At 43.8% G+C, this 18,950-nt stretch overlaps 1 protein-coding gene across 1 annotated transcript in view; it reads right to left on the reverse strand.

The window, feature by feature from the left end:
* The window catches only part of AK5 (adenylate kinase 5), a 129,226-nt gene that overhangs the window by 48,294 nt on the left and 61,982 nt on the right, over positions 1-18,950 (reverse strand). Inside the window, exon 8 of the mRNA XM_048496872.1 lies at positions 16,008-16,084. Within this exon, the coding sequence (XP_048352829.1) occupies positions 16,008-16,084 (77 nt within the window). The remainder of the gene's footprint in view (positions 1-16,007; positions 16,085-18,950) is intronic.

The following is an 18,950-nucleotide window of genomic DNA, read 5'->3' on the forward strand; positions in this document are numbered from 1 at the left end:
ACTGATTGAGGTTCAAGTATATACATAATGCAGGAATCTCTGTAATGGAGTGGAGTGGAAGAGAATTCTTAATTTCTGAACTGATAACTTATTATGTGGTGATTAAGAGACCAAGAAAGTAGGCTGGTATAAAGTCTAACCCACAGAAAATTCAACTCACCAAGATGTTGATTTCAGTCTTAGCCATGCCTCTAAGTGTTCCCTTAAAAGCCAAAAAGCCCGGGAAAGGGCTCTGTCCTTTCCACATGCCTTTTACTGGGAGAAACTAATTCTGTTGTAGCTGTCTAGTAACAGTCACTGAGGATATCTGTTACATAAAGCTGCAGAAGCTCCTTTTATCATTTTGGGGTTTTTTAATCCTCCAATCTATTTGTTTGTTTTCAGATTTCAGATTTATCTATAAATCTGAGGCAGAAACCAAGTTGGTAAAAATATCTGCTTTGTCCATTTACAGGTCCAACCTCTGGATTTAAGTATCTGCAGATTTTCCTAATTTGACTACTAGCATGTAGATTATCTAGTGAATTGAATGAACTTCCATGGGAAGATGGGAATGTGAATCTTAGGCTGTTTCTGCACTGTCATGCTGAGGGGGGGGTGTCAACGTAAATGACGCCGCTGCACCCTTCCAGGACCGTTCACACAGACGGTCCTGGTAGGGGCGGGGAAGACGGCGCAGCCTGCGCAGAGGCTGCACCATCCCCCGAACGCCTTACCGTCCCTCCGACCTTCTGGCGCGTCGCCCAGGCCAGGCCCCTCCCCGCCCTGCTCGACAGCTCTGGAGTCGCGGGGGGGCGTGTCCCCTGGCCTGGGCGGCGTGCCGGAAGGTTGTAGGGACGGTTAGGCGTTTGGGAAAGGGGGGGGGAATGGCGCCTTCCAGCTGCTGCCGTACGCACGGCAGCATTTGGAAGCCGCTGTTTCCAAAAAACCTTGCTCCGGGAGCAAGGTTCAGAAACAGCAGCTTCACGCTGCTCGGGGGTTGCGAGGCCGCCGCTGCTGCGATGTGCTGCCGGCTGTGCGAACCCCTCCCCAGGGACGCTGTTTTTAGCATCCCTGGGATGCTGTATTCTGCCTGTGTGGAAACAGTCTTAGTCTCTGAAGTTCTAATGGCTACATCACACTGGCTTTCATAAGGTAACTGCTGTTGAATGAAAGCAAGCAGCCAGTTTTAATTGAGCATGGAAACTGAGTGGCATCAAGTCACCTAGAGGTTGTTTACCCAAACCTTGCCTTCCTCAGACTTCACCCCCAAATCTTCAGGAAGATTTTCCAACGTGGAGCTGGCAATCCTAGTCAGGCCTGGCACCAAGGAGCCCTCTGTCAAAGGCCAAAATATGCCTGGAAAAGGCTGGGCCCCTGCCCTTTGGTTTTATTAACAGAACCAAGCATGGGAATGCTGTGGTTGTCTAGCAACAACAACTGAGGGAATCTGTTGCCTAAAGCTATAGGTGCTGCTTTTATCATTTTGGGCTTTTAAAAAACTCCTCAATGTATTTTTTTTAAAGATTTCACATGTTTTCTGCAAATGTGTTAGTATATAGAAAAGTGGGTGATTGCAAAATTTGTTTGTGGGGAGGATCACATGATCTCCCCTCTCGCCATTCACCTTCCAACCCAGCTCTTGTAGAACTTCACTGCAACTGCTGCAGACAGGCCTGGAGTGGGTGTTGCCCTGGACAAGCCTGCCAGTGGCTCCTGGGCTCTGCCCCCCACTGTGCACATGGGCCTAGTGTGGCTCCTGGGTGCTGGTGGCATTTTAGCCAGGCCTGTTATCAGCCCCCTGGTTCTGCTACCACAGCAGTGCAGTGCTGCACAGCTCAAACCTAGCTGGGCCAGTTGGGGTCAGAAGCAGGCACTCCATTCCCAGCTAATCTGGTGGGGGATAAAGGCAACCAGGAAAGATGGATGAATTAGGAAGAAATAATATAATAATACATATGAAGTGGCTGTAATGGTTAAACTAGACACAAGTATAGCTGGGATTGAATCCTTAGATATGAGCCAGATGTTAAATCTAAATATGTACCATCGCCCTGATGTTTCTATTGGAACAGACAACCTGTTGCTGGAAGCATTATTAGCATTTGAAAGAATAGGCTTGTGTGTTTTTTGACCTGCCATCTACCAACTGCAAATCACATGCCCAAGTAACTTCTTTCCAGGTTTTTCTTCTTGTGGTGAGATGGAGAACTTGAGCTAGGAAAAGGACTGTGTTCTCCCATCCTCCTCTTTTGAACCGGGTCATCTTCAGCATTGGTTGAAAAGTGTGCTAAGGTTTCATAGTGCATGGCTGGAACTATCAAAAGAGTTCATGTAAGGTGGCAAAAGAGAGGATCTTTCTCTTCCTCAAACAGACCATTTTCCCAGGAACTCCAGTTTAAAAAGTGAAATATTCTCAGAAACAAAATTTACCACAGGATGAGGTTAGAAGTGACAAGTGATCAGATTAAAATGCCTCGTTTTCATCCTGCTGACATAAGCTGTGAGCTGAAGTAGAGAGCTAATTTTAATTGATTACACATTGTCACTGCAACATGTCTTGTGTTGCGTTATGATGAAGAAGTTCTGCCAATCCCGAGAGAGGAATTTTGTGACGAACAATAAGCAGGTAAGGGAAAACAAAGAAATCTGTTCCTCCAACTCTTTTGGCATATTCACTATCTTGATCAAACACATAGTTTATATCTTTAGTCCTAACGCTGCAATCTGAAGAACAATTAGATGGATTGGGAAGCAAATCTCATTTAACTCACTGGGTTACTCCCAAGTCAACATGCTTAAGATCAGACTATAAACACTCTTTAATTTCTGTGTTGGGCTTGGACAGCAATAATTCCAGACATCTGAATTTTCCTTAAGCTATTTCATCTCTTTAAAAATATTAAAAGAATGGCTTATTAAACCTATTACCTCCTATAGTGGGCAGGAATAGAAAATGAATTCTGGTCTCAAATCTATTGTTTTCTGGTTATCTTCTGAACAGGAGGCCTCCCATGTGTTTGCTTTGTAAAACTGTACTTAGTGCAAAGATCTATGAGTCTGAAATATTTCTAAAAGAAGTATCACTGAGACAATTAATCCTAGTTGGGTAATTCACAACTACTCAACCAAATGTAGCAAACTCTTCACCTTCACTTTTTCTAATATTTTTGCACACACGACTCAACCCATGGCTGTTTCTTTGCAGTGGGGTTATCCCTTGTTTTTTTATTTGCACAGGGATTCTCCTCCTGTGAATTGTCCCTAGTTGAGCCAATTCACCATTTCAGCATGAAAATAACCCCTTCTGATTCTTCTGAAATGGTGGCCTGAAGAGTGGGAGGAACTATTGTAATGTGAGTGGGGGAAGGTGGGAAGAAGTGAGAAAATCTGAAAAAAAAAACTAAAAACATGCTGATCTCCTTTGCTTTCTTTGTGAGGGGAGAGGAAAAGTTGCACTTTCAGAGCTTTCAGAAACTGTGGGATTCTCTAATCTGAAGACCGGATGACTGCTGAAATGTGTGTGCAACTGAGAATCAAATCCAAAGAGAATGTGTGCAGAATTCAAAGGAGACCACAAGGGCTTAAATGGTCTATAACAGGGGTAGGGAACCTTTAACATTCAAAGAGCCATTTGGACCCGTTTTCCACGGGAAAAGAAAACACTTGGAGCCGCAAATAATTTTTGACATTTAAAATAAAGATAACACTATATGTATAGGGGTTTTTTTTACCTTTTACTCCGCTCATTCTGAGAAGCGCATGGATGCACCCGCCCTGCTGCCTGCAGGGCGGGCAAGGATGGGGCCGGCGGCTCGGCTCGTGGAGCCACAGTGCAAGGGCAGAAGAGCCGCATGCGGCTCTCGAGCCACAGGTTCCCTACCCCTGGTCTATAATCACCCGGCAGTGAACCAAGCCTGTCTGTCAAGGACGTAGGTAAGGGGGGGTTCTCGGCTCAACCCCCCCATTCATGTCCAAAGCTCCGCCCACCCGTTGTGGGTTTTTAAAACATTTTTTGTGTTTTTCAGTTTTTGGCCTGCATTGTTTAGGCAAGCAGCACCAAACTTTCAGGGATTGTTTGGGGGAATCTCCTGATTATATTACCCAGGTTTGGTGAGGTTTGGTTCAGGGGGTCCAAAGCTATGGACTCCCAAAGGGGGTGACCCCTTCCTCCATTGTTTCCAATGGGAGCTAATAGGAGATGGGGGCTACACCTTTGAGGGTCCATGACTTTGGACACCCTGAGCAAGCTTTCAAACACTAAACATGTTTTGAAACTATCATCAGGAGAGTCTCTTCTACTGATGCCACCAGGTTTTGTGAAGTTTTGGTACAGGGGATCCCAAGAGCTATGGACTCCCCCAAAGGGGTGCCCCATCCCCCCATTGTTTCCAATGGGAGCTAATAGGAGATGGGGGCTACACCTTTCGAGGAGTCCCATAACTTTGAACCCCCCTGAACCAAACATCACCAAACCTAGGTGGTATCGATAGAAAAGAGTATCCTAAAGATGATACCCTAAAGAAGTTTGAAAGTGCTGCTAGCTTACCAATTGCACCCCTGACCACAGGCACCCCCCAACTTTCCCCAGATTCTCCTTTTACATGCACATCCTTCGACCTGGATTTAAAGGGAGAATCTGAGAATCTCAGTTTAGAAAGAGAAGAAGAGTTCAGGTTATATCCTCCATTTCTCTCCTGTAGGAGACTCAAAGGAGCTTACAATCTCCTTGACCTTCCCCCCTCACAACAAACACCCTGTGAGGTGGGTGGGGCTGAGAGAGCTCCCGAGAAGCTGTGAGGCCCTAGCTCAAGGAGTCACCCAGCTGGGAGTGCACAGGCTAATCTGAATTCCCCAGATAAGCCTCCACAGCTCAAGCGGCAGAGCAGAGAATCAAACCCGGTTCCTCCAGATTAGAATGCACCTGCTCTTAACCACTACGCCACATTGAAAGTGATGCTGTTTCAGGGGGGGGTGGGGAATAATCCACCCCAAAACAGCATCACTTTCAATGTTGTTTAACTGAGGACCCCAGATACGCCGTTTAAGGTGGATTTAAAAGGAGAATTTGGGCTCTCTAGTTTAAACACCATTGAAAGTGACGCTGTTTGGGGGTGGATTCCAGCATCACAGCAGCTGCCTGGGGGGGGGGGCACTCAGATTTTGCACGTGTCTCCATTTTCCCTCTATGCCTCTGCCCAGAGGGGAGGGCAGAAGGAACTGCTGACTGCCAGCTGGGAGCCCAGCTGGTGGGGGGCAGGGGAGCGCAGGGCGGGGGAGCCTGCTGTCCCCAGCCTTGGAGAGCTGCTTTTATAAGCGCTAGGCCAGGGGCGGGGCTTGGGGAGGCATGGCCATGCCCTAGGGGCGGGTGGGGGTGTGGCCCCACCCCGAACCCCCCATTAAAAAATCTATACCTACGTCCCTGCTGTCTGTAGAATACTGTTTTAAAGGCTGTTCAACACTTGCTTGCTTTGTGGATGGTAGCTTGCTTGCTAAGATGATAGCCAATGCATAGACAATGTGATATTGTATGAACAACCAAAAAATAGAGATTCACCCAATAACTGCTATGTCAATTGTTTCCTAAAGACATTTGTCTGATCTTGTTCAAACAGAACTTATGTATGCTTTAGCTTCACTTGGTTACCAAAGAGTTCTGCTAAACCTCTGCTAGCTTTCAGCTGCTTAGCTGCGATATGGTTGCTTGGAAACCTACCCTCACAGCCCCATCTCTCTTACAGGAATTTTATCTACTTCCTACTACATATGATATACTGATGTCTAAATATTCATCTCTTTTTCACTTGATATTCTCAGCAGAGAGGTGTTTGAGAATGCTCTTATGAAATAAAAAATGGTTAGTGGAGCATTAAGTTTCAGTCAGTCGCAATATTTTTAGCTGTTAAAGATAAGGAAAACCTTAAATATGAAGTAGTTTTATTTGCTGATTCTTAAAAATGATTTCATTCAGCTTAGCTTTTGAGCACAGAATTTTGGACCCCAAACTCAAAAAATATAGGCATTCAGTGAGACAATGTTTCAGTTGTAATCTTCAACCCAGTCTCTCCCCTCTGCTTTTGTGTGGTCCAATTTAATAAGGTCATGCTTCAAAGCATCTAACAAACATCCAATTATATAAAAAGTCTAGATGTAGTGTCAATAACTCACTTCCAGCCAATTGCCATGCAGACAGGAATTGAGAGCAGGGCTTACACAGAATAAGTAAAAAACACCACAAACAAAACAGTGGAATGTGGCAGTCTTGTGCGCTTTCTCTGCTTCCCCAATGCTGAATAATTAGTCACTGTACTGTCTTCAGCTGCCTGAGGAGGAGCAGGCACAGGTGTGGGTCACTCCCTGTGGGAGGTAGCTGCAACTGCACTGTTAACTATTGCATGGCAAAACAGGCATCCAAGAAGAGGAGGGGAAGGAGGAGAAAGCTGGTAACATGGGGCCGAGGAGGGAGGAAAGGCAGAAGTGGCCACCACCCTTGATGGGCACCATTAACCAGAGGTGGAGCTGCAATGGGGACATCCTGGATGGCTTGCCCTGGGCACCCCCATCTCAGTCACGTGCCAGGGGCAGGGCCAGAGGGGTGTTTTGGGCCTTTCAAGGGCGTTTTGGGGCGGGAGGGGGTGCGTGGGCAGTTCATGTATCGGGCGCAGTTTTTCCTCCCTTCATCATTGCCATTAAATTATGCATTTTGATGCAGAAGTCTTGGAAAAGTAGAAGGGAGCTGGTGACACAGGGCCAAGAGGAGGAAACACAGAAGGGGTGGGTGCTGTTAACCTACCAACAGTTTTCTGGAGCCCGTTGTATTTTTCAGGATGGTTAAGCCGATTTTTCAGCATAGTTAAGCGGACAGTGTCTTTTCAGATTTTTCAGGATCGTTAAGCCGACAGTGTCTTTCTTTATCCTTAATATGTCTGAATGCTGCATTTTGTGGTTCCTATGTAGACCTTTCCGCAGCTGCGGGGTATGCGATAGACTCTCTTGTCCATGGCTGAGCGTAGAATCTGCTATATTTTCCTGGTTGGTTTGAAGATGGTTGGTAGGTTATGTTTTTTCATCAGTTTCCCCATTTGATCTGTGAGTCCCTTGATGTATGGTAGAAATATTTTTCCTGTGGTAGGCTGTTTCTCCTCAGTCCTCTGGGTTTCTCTTGGTCTTAAAGCTCTTCTGATTTCTGTTGTGGATTTCTGATCTGCAGGCTAATGGCTACTCCACATTACTCCACTGTCGACTTAACCATCCTAAAAAACCTTCAGTAGCAGAACATGTCCTAAACAAAACTGGACATAACATTTTATTTGAAAACACTGAAATTCTGGACAATTTGGAAGGTTAATATGTCAGACTGCACAGGGAGACCATTGAAATTCACAAACACCAAGACAATTTCAACAAGAAAGAAGAAACTCTGAGAATTAACAAAGCTTGGCTACCAGTACTTAAAAACAACTGAATCAAAGGCCAAGGATGTGCTAAGTTCATGGACAATGAACTCCACCCAGACACAGGATTTGCATTCACCAATACTGCTGCTGCTGCAGGGAATGCAAATGTGACTACAAATGTAAATGGACTGATAGCCCAACATGCAATACAATGCACTCAACCACACCTTTGCATAGCAAGTTCTACCCAAATACTTACTGATTGGTCCCTCCCCCACCCCCCGGGACATGGACAATATATACCCCACTAAACATTCCCTTCTCATTACACAGTGTGTAACAGACTTCTCTCTGTGATACATCTCTGAAGATGCCAGTCACAGATGCAGGTGAAACGTTAGAAACAAGATCTACCAGACTATGGCCACACAGTCCGGAAAACCCACCATAACCTACTTTTGAATTCTTCTAGCTTGGACTTTTGGGTTGAATTTTGCCATAATCCTAGCAAATCAAGGAATGCATTCTTTTGAGATTATTTATTCTCTATCAAAGAGTTAATTTCCTCTAACTAAAATACATTGTCAAAAAGTAACATCATACTTTTACAGTGCTCAACTATGTAAGTCTATATGTAAAATTATTTTCTTCCTTATATATACACTATACCAGGGGTCGGCAACCTTTGGCACCCAGGGAACCATTTGGACCCGTTTTCCACGGAGGGGAGGGTACTTGGAGCCACAGATACTTTTTGACATTTGAAATGAGGATAGCACTGTATGTGTTGGGTTTTTTTGCCTTTACGCTTTGTATAGAGTAGACAGTTGTAGTGTGTTGCTTGTGGAGTCCATGAGATGCTACAAAGAAAATTGTATTTTATTTGTATGGAGAACACATTTTGAACAATTTTTGTGGGGTTGTGCAGGGAAAGGGTTGAGCCTCATGGGAGTGTGCACTGGGGGGATAGGAGGTGCGGAGGGGACCCTTTTTTTGTAGCGGATGGCTCAGTGGTGGCAGCTGCCTGCCTGCTGTGGCAGGCTTTGTGGCCATGGCTTCCCTGGGCCGCTAGGGTGAGGCTTGGGACACCAGGACCTCTGAGTTGTCTGGCACGGAGTGCTCCCTGCCCGCTTCTCTCCTCTTTCTGGCTTGCCTTGGCACCACCTCCTCCTTCATTTTCCCCACCTCGTCCTTTTTCCTTCTCCCAGTCTCTCACACCCTCCTCCCTCTTCATCTCGCTCCTCAGCACACTGCCCTCTTCCACGTCCAGCCCTCCATCTTTTATCCCCTCTGGAGCTTGCCAAATCCATAAAGCTCCTGCCTCTCCACCTTGGCCCTGTCCGGGTATCCGTTCTTCCTCCTGCTTCCCTCCTTCTTGCCCATCTGGGCGTCGGTTCCGGCACCTGCCAGAGTCCTCTGCGGCTGGGGCCGCCATCCCGCTGCGCGGGTGCGGCTCTTCTTGCCACCCACTGCCCAGGCCGATCTGGCCAGGTCCGCACACTCCACGCTGCGCCACTGCTGTCTCCATCGCCAGCCCCGTCCTCTCTCTTGTCCCAGCCAACCGGCTGGGGTCGGGCTCGGTAGCTGCCCGCTGCTTCCCTGCCACTGCTGACCTTGGCAGAAGGATGAGGGCTGCCACCAGCCGTCTCCACAGTGCTCTCACTCGCCGGAGTGCCTGCGGTCGGGGGCTGGCCAGGGCTCTCTGTGAGGTCCGGGGAGGGGAGAGTCCCTGCTCCCAGACAGCTGTGTTGTGCCCTGGTGGAGCCGCTGTGCGGGGCAGGGGAGCCACATGCGGCTCCTGAGATGTGGGTTGCTGACCCCTTTACTATACTGTCCAACCAAATAGTTGGCTGTGGTTAATATTTTGTTCTACAAACCCCTACCTATAGGAAAGCTATATTAGGCAATATTGTATGTGTATTTAAATTTTTTCACACAATGTTGTGTAGAGGTTCTCCTAATCCACTAAAGCAGAGATCCCCAGCCTCTTTGAGCTTGAATGTGCCTTTGGAATTCTGACACAGGGTGGTGGGTACAATCACAAAATGGCTGCTACAAAAGGTGGAGTCAACCCCAAAATCTCAGAAAGTATGGTTATGATTAAGTTCAATAATAACTCTTCAACAATTCAGCCAGAATCTCTGTTTAATAGGATGGCTTTTAAAACATATTGTTTACAAATATCTTCTGATACATACATAGTATACCTCCAGTGACATAATGAAGATCTTTGTACTGTGGTTGTTGTAACTGCTATTGAAACAACTAAAAAAACTGCACAGCCAATCAGATCTCCAATAGCTAGTCAGAAGCCCTGCTGGGCAGTAGCCCCAGCTGACTATGCCCACTTTTTAAAAATACTTGGTTGGTGGGCACCAGGTAAGGTGTCTGTGAGTGCTATGGTGTCCACAGACAATATTTTAGAGACTCCTGTTCTAAAGGATAATGGACTGGTTCCACATACATAAGGGTGGTTCTCCAATATCCCTGAAGTATTTTCCCCAAATACATCCACACATATGAATTAATTTTAGGGGCTGTACATAGGGGTTGCAGCGGAAAGGTGAAAGCAGCAAATATCAACTTTGCAAGCATACCTATATTCACAACTAAAAATCACCTTAGAATTGTGAAGTTGAAATGTAACTCCACCCCAATTGAAATGTTCCTGTTGTATTTGCCTCCTGAAGACAAACATTCACCAAAAGAAGGCACACAGAGCTGAATATCAGTAAAGTAGATGACAAAAACCACTAGGATTTTAAACAAAGTCCTATTTATTTAATTCCATTCAAGATATTTCTGTACTCCCAACAACACAGGCTCAGAAGGCAATTTACAGTATAGTTATAATCATCATAAAACAATAAAATAGGTAGCAAAAAGCAACCCCCCACAGAAGTAGAGCATAGCAGCACAGCAACAAGATCAAACCCAGCACAGCAACAATAAGAACACACTACTGCTAGTCATCAAGTGCTTAAATAATTAAAACCTGATGATTGAAATTCTAATCAGTAGATGCCAGCATTAAGGAAGGCATCGTAGCACCTCCAAAAAGACCCTGTTCCTCTTTATTCTGAAGCTTTGTTTTGGGAAACTGATAGCCAAGTGTATACATCATTGATATACATAATTATTCACTTGTCCAAATCTGTGGATACTTAAAGCCACAGACTGGAGACATGGACAGAAAAGACAGATCTTTCTCTACAAACCTGAAAAAGGCCCAGGTTTGCTGAAAAATCTGAAATCTAAAAATATTAAAATTGGGGCAGGAGAAGATGAAACATTTCAAAATAATAGAAGCAGCACCTTTACATTTTAAAAATAAAGGCCTCTGTAGTGACTGTTGCTAATCAACTGCAATAGTATTGCCAGTCTTCCAGCCTTGGTTTCTGTTAGTAATAGGCAGGAGAAGGTGGCAGAGCCTTTTTCCAGGGCTGTTTTGGCCTTGGAACTATCAGGCCAGGCCTGGTAGCAACTACAAGGACATGTGTCACTCATCCAGGACTGAGTGCTTGCTATTCTTCAACAAGAGTCTCCCCACAGAAGCCAGTGCAGTGTAGAGTTTCTACCTACCTACCTACCTACCTACCTGCCTGCCTGCCTGCCTGCCTGCCTGTTAGATTTAGGAACCGCCCACCCCCGAAGGGCTCTGGGCTTGAATACTCCCTCTGCTCTGGAAGCTCATTGGGGGATTTTGGGTCAGTCACATACTCTCAACCTATCTTACTTCACAGGGTAGGATCATAGGACAAAATGCAGGAGAGAGGAATGATGTAAGCTTCTCTGGGTTTCCACTGTAGGAAAAGGCAACTTATAAATTAAGTTAATAAAAATGGCTGAATATGGTCAGATAAATGGTAGGTTGGTTGGTAGATGGAAAAGAAAGAAGGAAGCAGGGAAAGTCACATACTTTCAGGCTAATCTTCACAGAGTTGTAAGGATAAAATGGACTGGAAAATGAGGTAAGTTGCTTTGGATCCCCCTTGTGAAAGAAGGTGGAAAAAAATAATAATTATAGCTGCAGGTGGGAGGGGTCAGATAAGAGGTAGGTTGGTTAGTAAGTGGAAAGAAGAGAAGGAAGCAGGGAAAAATGAGGATACCTAGGAGAAGGAAAAAAAGGAAATAGTGTGGGGAGGGGGATGGACATTGTGAGATGCCCTCACAAGTGATTGTGGGTTCTCCACCATGCAACGGTGTCTAGCCTGCAAGCCAGCACTGTACAACTGGGCCAAAATTTTTCCAGATAGAGGTTTCCAGGGGAGTGAAGAAGAGGAAGCTGAAGACAAGGTGGCATATAAACCTGGCTGGCTGGTAAGTGGGAAAGAGAGAAGGCAGCAGGGAAAAGAGAGGCTGAGGATGCTTTCAGGGAAGTGGAAGAGGAAATAGTGGAGGACAGGAAAACGAGATGCCTCAAGCAAGTTCTTGTGTGTTTGTAATGATTTGTTTCTCAACCACCTATTTTGATCTTACTGAGTTTAAAACTTAAAGGTAGTCAGAAACCTTAGCAATACATTCAATTTAACTCACAGCTATTTTTGGAAGATTTTTTTCCGATTTCCTTTCCCAGATAAATCATCGCTCTTTACTCCATCGTTCCACATGTAAAATCCCTAGCACAATCAGTGATCCTTTGCAAATGTCATACTGTCATATCTTGAACGTTCTTTTTTTTTTGGCCATTTGGAATGAGGTAAGATGACAATATTCTAACATGGTTAAAAGGAGTTTGAAACATAGATCAGTGCTTATGTAGTATATATTCATCCCATCCCCCTCCATTAAATTAGACTGTTCTACCATTGTCTAGATGGGGTTGCCCTTGAAAACTCACATTCAAAGCCCTTCATAGCATTGGATCATCACACTTGCAGGACTGCATCTCCTACTATGTTTATTATTTCAGAAACCTTTATTTATTTGTTTGTTTATTTGTTTGTTTGTTTATTAGATTTTGTAGACCGCCTCATCCCCAAAGGGCTCTAGGCGGTTCACAATACAATAAAAACCAATAAATTACTTAAAAACATCTAAAAACATGTAAAGTTCAATATGCAGCATCAATTCCAATAATAACAAACTAACCATATTGGTGGCACCCAGTCTTAAGGCCGGCCCTAAGGCTGGGAAGAGCTGACAGCGCCCAAAGTTTCAACGGGGGCACTGCCAGAGATGACAAAACCATGGCAGGGCCACACAAGGGGGGGAAATCTGACTGATCAAGAAGAAAATGAGAAAATATGTATTTAAATGCTAAGGAAAGCAAAGCTTTTCTTAACTAGCTTAAATATCTTCTTTGTCCACTTTCAGTTTGCAGAGGCATAGCTAGGGAAAATGGAGCCCGGTGCAATATCTGAGTTTTGCGAGGGGCCCACCCCATGGGCATCTGCTGTGATGCTGGAATCCACCCCCAAACAGCATCACTTTCAATGGTGTTTAAACTAGGGAGCCCAGATTCTCCTTTTAAATCTGAGAATCTGGGGTCCTCAGTTAAAGCAACATTGAAAGTGATGCTGTTTTGGGGTGGATTATCCCCCACCTTGGATCAGCATCACTTTAAATGTTTAAACTGGGGACCTCAAATTCTCCCTTTAAATCCATGCCAAAGGGGGTGGATTTAAAAGGAGAATCTGTGGAAATTGGGGGGGGGGGTGCCTGCTGTCAGGGGTGCAATTGTTAAGCTAGCAGCACCAAACTTTCAGGGTATCTTTAGGAGACCCTCCTGATAATTCCACACATATTTGGTGAAGTTTGGTACAGGGGGTCCAAAGTTATGGACCCTCATCTCCTATTAGTTCCTATTGGAAACAATGGGAGATGGGGCACCCACTTTGGGAGTCCATAACTTTGGACCCCCTGAACCAAACCTCACCTAACTTGGGTGAGATTATCAGGAGAGCCTCACATAAAATCCCTGAAATTCTGGTGCTGCTAGCCTAAAAACTGCACCCTTTCAGGCGAAAAACTGGAAAAAACACTAAAAATACAAAAAACAAACGGACCTGGATTTTTTGCACCCCACCCCACCAGGCGCACGCTGGATGCAATCATCACTCCCCGCCACCCTAGTATCTATGCCTTTGTCAGTTTATAACAGCAGTGTGTGTGAGTGGGGTGGGGAGAGAGAACCTCCTGTGCTCATACAGTTTTGCATAAGCACAATAAAACTCCTTTAGCCTGTTTCTGAAGTAAAGTCACTTTAGATTCTCTAAACTTATTGGAAAATTATCCTTCATACATTCTTTACAAAAGGCCTAAAGAAAATGAATTTTAAAGTTCAAATACTAAGCATGTCGTGGGAGAATGGATTTGAGAAAGGGGGCTGGGTAGATGTGGGAGTGAAATTACCTCTAACAGATAAAAAATCAAGTTAAAAAAGCAATGAAGTTCTGAGTGGGAGCAGCTGAAAATTTAAGGAGAAACCGCTAAAGTGAAAAAGAATATTTAGCAATCTAAAAGGAAGAATTAAGAGATGAAAGCAGGCTTGCAAAATGAAACCAGGAAACTTAATAGCATGCTTAACTGAAAATGTAGGATACTTTAATTTTATTTATATTAGTCTATTGGCAACATCCAGCAGGAGGAATTTTAAATGCTAAGTATCACCTGAAGTGGAATAATTTGGATAATATTTAGATGCTTGGAGTTACTGGCTCTTTATATAGACCCAGTATTAGCCTTTTGATAGTGAGTGCTTTACATTATTTTGACCGCTTGAAATACAGTAATTCCCTAATACAGATATTATTGTTCCCCTTAATAAAGCTTTTTCTGGTTTTACTTTCCCCTAATCTCAGTATATTTCAGAGCATGTGTAGCAGTATCTTGTCATTTAAGACACAGACCCGTTACTATTCTTTTGTGGGATACTGACTAGATTTTATGTTATTTTTTAGTCACCCTTTCTCACAAGAATCAAAGCAGATTCCACAGTGTAAGTCAAATACAGTAACAGGATAGGAAATCCAATAAACATCATATGTTGGAATGCAGAAAACTAAAAACAGAATTGAAACAAAGGTGGAACAAAGTGCAAACATTAACACAACCTATTAAATGATGCAGAAATTATATAGTAGGATCATACAACAGACAGTATATACTATGCACAGTAGCATAATCCACAATCCCTGTTCCTTTATCAAAACTTTTTTGAAACATTTAATTACCCTACAACCATATTGCTTGTGTAAATAATCAGAATTCTCTCATGCTAGAATTCCTATGGGACTGTTAGCAAGACATATCCAAGGAAGATGAATGTGGGAGGCTAGAATCACAACCACTCCTATGCACACCTAGAATAATTTGTGTTACTGTGCAAAGTCAAATTACATGTACACCAGATGTATGTCAGTGTGAACATGAACCAGTTCCCAATTTGAACCCACATCCATACTAAAATATGCTGAAAGAGATGAAGCCATCTTGCTTCCAGAACTGCTTATCTGGTTGGGTCCTTCACCCTGTTGAGCCTCAGGACACTTTTGGAATTTGGAGAAAGTGCAGTGGACACCATCACAAAAAAACTCTGTAACGAATGTGAGAACTACCACAATTTTTTTGGGAACTATGCCAAAATGTTGGGACATTCTCAGCCAGGGGTCCTCAAACATTTTGAGCCTGCAAGTACCTTTGGGATGCTGACACAGGGTGGTGAATCAGAGAATCAGAGAGTTGGAAGAGGCCCCAAGGGCTATCAAGTCCAACTCCCTGCAATGGAGGAACACACAATCAAAGCACTCCTGTGAGATGGCCATTGAACCTGTTTAAAAACCTCTGAAGAAGGAGACTCCACCACACTCAACAACAAATATTAGTCTGGAGAAAATGGATGCTTTGGAGGGTGGACTAGTCCATGGCATTGTACTTCATTGAGGTCCCTGACTTCCCCAGACTCCACCCTCAAAACTTCAGGAATTTCCCAACCTGGAGTTGGTGAACCTATCCCCCACCCCTGCCAGTGGCCAGAGGAGTTCTGGCAATCCTATCTTTACATCAGATCTTTGTGAAAGCCCTTCCCCCATTTTATTTCTGTATAGGTAGATATGAGAATAGGGAGGAAAGGTGGCATGATGTAGCCTGAACTCATCAGATCTCAGAAACTAAACAGGATTAGTACTTGGAAGAGAGATCTCAGGGGGGACTCTGTAGAGGAAGGCAATGGCACACCACTTCTGCTTCTCACATACCAAGAAAGCCCCTTGCTGGGGACATCATATGTTGGCTGCAACTTGAGGGCACTTTATGCACACACACACGTGTGAGAATGCTTCTTAGGTCAGCACATACCCCTGAACATTTATTTATTTGCTGAAGTGCTTGCGATGAATTAGGTCACAAAGTTCTGCATAGCTAACTGGAGTCTGTGTATGCAGATCAGTCCTGGCATGCCCAGGTGAAAGATTTCAGTATCACGTGTTGTGAAAGTCCTTGTATCAGCCTGAGATCCCAGATTATTGATTCAAGTCAGAGCTAATCAGAACAAAGACTGGTTTGGTATAAGCCAACTTTGTAAATAGTCTTATAACTAATTTAATCCACCACATCACATGCAATTGACTTAACAATTGATTTAACAAGGTAGCACTTGTGTGTGGGTATGTGTATGTGAGAGAGGATTACCTGGTCTTCAAAGCCAAATTCTGTATCTGCAATATCTCCAGAGTCTACAATGAGATTAAGATCAAGTTCACATGGACCTAAAATAGAAAAATGAAACAAAATTTCTGAAATAAGATGGATAGAAATTGAAGAATAACAGTGATCACAGGAATATAGCAGGGGTGTGGAGTGTTTAGGCCCTTGAAGAGAGAAGAAGCCCTTCCCAGAGATGAGACACCACACAGGATGTCACATTAGCATCCCTGCACCAGGGGAGCTGCTGACATCAGTTGGCTCCCTCCTGGCCATTGGCCCCATTGTGCTGGCAGCTGGGGCTGCAGACCTATGCCACTGAACAGGTGGTATAAGTCTATTGCACTCAATGGAGACTTCCCAGCAGCTGGGAGACTTTAGCATTTTAAGTTTCCCCACACTACTGGGAAGCCTCCTTGGGAGTCCCAGGGCAGCTTGGCTGTGGCACCGCAGCCAGACTCCCAGCTCATTGCATGGGGCTGCCCCATGGCTACTTTCTGAAATGACCCTAAACAATGTTACACCCTCCTAAACCCACTGACTTCAATGAGTGCTTGTTTATACTAGAGGATGAATGGTAGACATAGTACATTGTTAAGATCTGAAAACGCAAAGGAAAATTGAAAAGTGAGATTTGGCATCCTGCCATATTTAATGTCAGATGATATATTATGAGGAGATCTATGACCCAATCTATAAACATATTTCAAATCTTAAAAGCAGCCACAAGTGGCCTGATTTGTACTGGAGCCATGGTGCAGTGGGAGTGGAAGAAAGGTTCACTCTCTGTGCCATTCTCTTGAGGGAGATTTCCTCAATGTGCATGCACATAGCTGTAGCTAATGCAGGTAAGAAAATGAGACTTACAATATGGCTGTTTACTTTCCCCCCATACCTAAGCAATTCTGCAGCAATAGTAATTCTGCAGAAAGAAACTATTTCTACCATGAAAATGGTATGGGGAATGAAGAATAATACATGTTCCCTCACCACAATCTCATATATAATTTGACCCTGTTCTGGCTCACTAACAGCCCATCATAGTTTTGTAAATTGCTAAAAGGGAATATGTTCTTAATTCAAGAATTCATAGCTAGGCAGAAAAAAACCCATGTAGATATTTTGCTTAAAGCATCAGAATGAACGCACTATTAATTAGACCACCTATTAAATTTCCTAACTGATGGATGCTTGTTATGATTCTCAATTTTTTTTATAGCAAGGCATTTACAGGTTATTTTTAGAAGCTGTTTCTTTCTCCTTTTCTTTCTCACACTCTTAATCAGAGAGAAAAGTGTTCTAAGTGTAGCAAAGCGTATAAAGTATTTTTATAACATTCCCTTGATACCAACGTGTGTGCTTAAATGAAAAGACTTTTACTGGAGCTGAGCTTGTACCAGTCAATAGATTCATAGTTTCAAAGGATTCAAGTCATTTTAGATATGAACATGATGCTCCTGGCTAGAGATCCCATTTCAACATTTACTTCAAAGGATTTATCCATATTTATCAAAATAAAGAATTGCTTGAAAGAAGAGGTTCATGGAGGGGCATATAATTACAGTAGGGGCTGTACTGAACTTGAATTGCTAAGAAATAATAAGAAAAAATGTTTACATCATTTCCCCCAATTTCTTTGTTCAACCAACCATAGCAGTTGGGCTGCTGACTTTACAAAACTGTGATATGTTTGGGACTTCAGCTTCCTTACATCATTCTCACTGCTTTCCATTGTGCTATTGCTTGAGTAGAGAATGTCTGAATGAACACTTTGATGGTGGTGGAAAGTGCTGTTAAGTCACACACATCTAATGGTGAGCATTCATGGGATTTTCAAGGCAAGATATTTACAGAGATGGTTTGCCACTGCCTGTCTCTGTGAAGAGACCCTGGACTTCCTTGGAAGTCAGCTATCCAAGTACTTACAAGGGCCAATCCTGCTTAATGTCCAAGATTTGACGAGATTGGGCTAACTGGGCCAGGAGGCATTGCAAGGCCTACTTGTTTTATCAGGGCTTTGATGATATAGCCTGCCAGGTAAGCATTCCAAGGCTTTTGAAGGATTTGAATGGCAGGTATTTCTTAAAAGGGGGGGAGGATTTGGGTTTGCTATTTTATTTTTGGGTTTACCTGAAAATGTTTTTAACTATTATTGTAAACTGCCCTGTACCACAGGAAAATGCGATTTTTTAAAAAGGAAGTAGCCATTTCGATCTGCAATAGAACAATTAGATTTGAGTCCAGTAGCCCCCTAAAGAACAAGAAGAGTTTTATGGTGTAAGTTTTTGAGAGTCAAAGCTTCCTTCCTCAGACACAAATAGAAATGGAGATCTCTTATTCTAGAAAGAAGGTAAGGTGTTGTAAAGAATGCTTGTAAAGGCTGCAAAGGCACTATGCATATTGTGCTGTAATCAGCTTGAGTAGAATAGAAGGGAAATGTTTGGGCACAAAACATTAACATCTGTATTGAGATAAGAATCCGATAGCCCTACTCCGCCTTGGGAGGTCCATTGTTCTGAACTTGGGAATTAGCTCAAATTCAGCAATCCCACATGATTTTCCCTGAAATTTCTTTGTTTGAGGACTGCTACTCTTAGCAATAGAATGACACAGAAGATTAAAAAGTTCTTCCACTGGTTTTTGAGTGTTGCAGTTTCTAATCTTGGGTTTGTGACCATTTATTCTTTTGCATAGGGACTGACCTGTTTGTCCAATGTAGATGAAAGGTGAGGTATAAATGGTTTAATAATAACAAAAACAATAATAACTGGTAGTCTTCTGTTTACTGAACCAGTAGCCTTTGGTGTCTATGCTAGTGTTTCTTGTTGTTCTCCCTTTCTCTCTTTCCCCAGGGTGGCTGGGCCTTGACCAATTGGGACCCCGCTCTCTCCCACCTTCCCCCGCCCCCCAAGGTGGCTGGGTGATGATCAG

Source organism: Sphaerodactylus townsendi, linkage group LG05 (assembly GCF_021028975.2).
Source record: "Sphaerodactylus townsendi isolate TG3544 linkage group LG05, MPM_Stown_v2.3, whole genome shotgun sequence".
Lineage (NCBI taxonomy): Eukaryota > Metazoa > Chordata > Lepidosauria > Squamata > Sphaerodactylidae > Sphaerodactylus > Sphaerodactylus townsendi.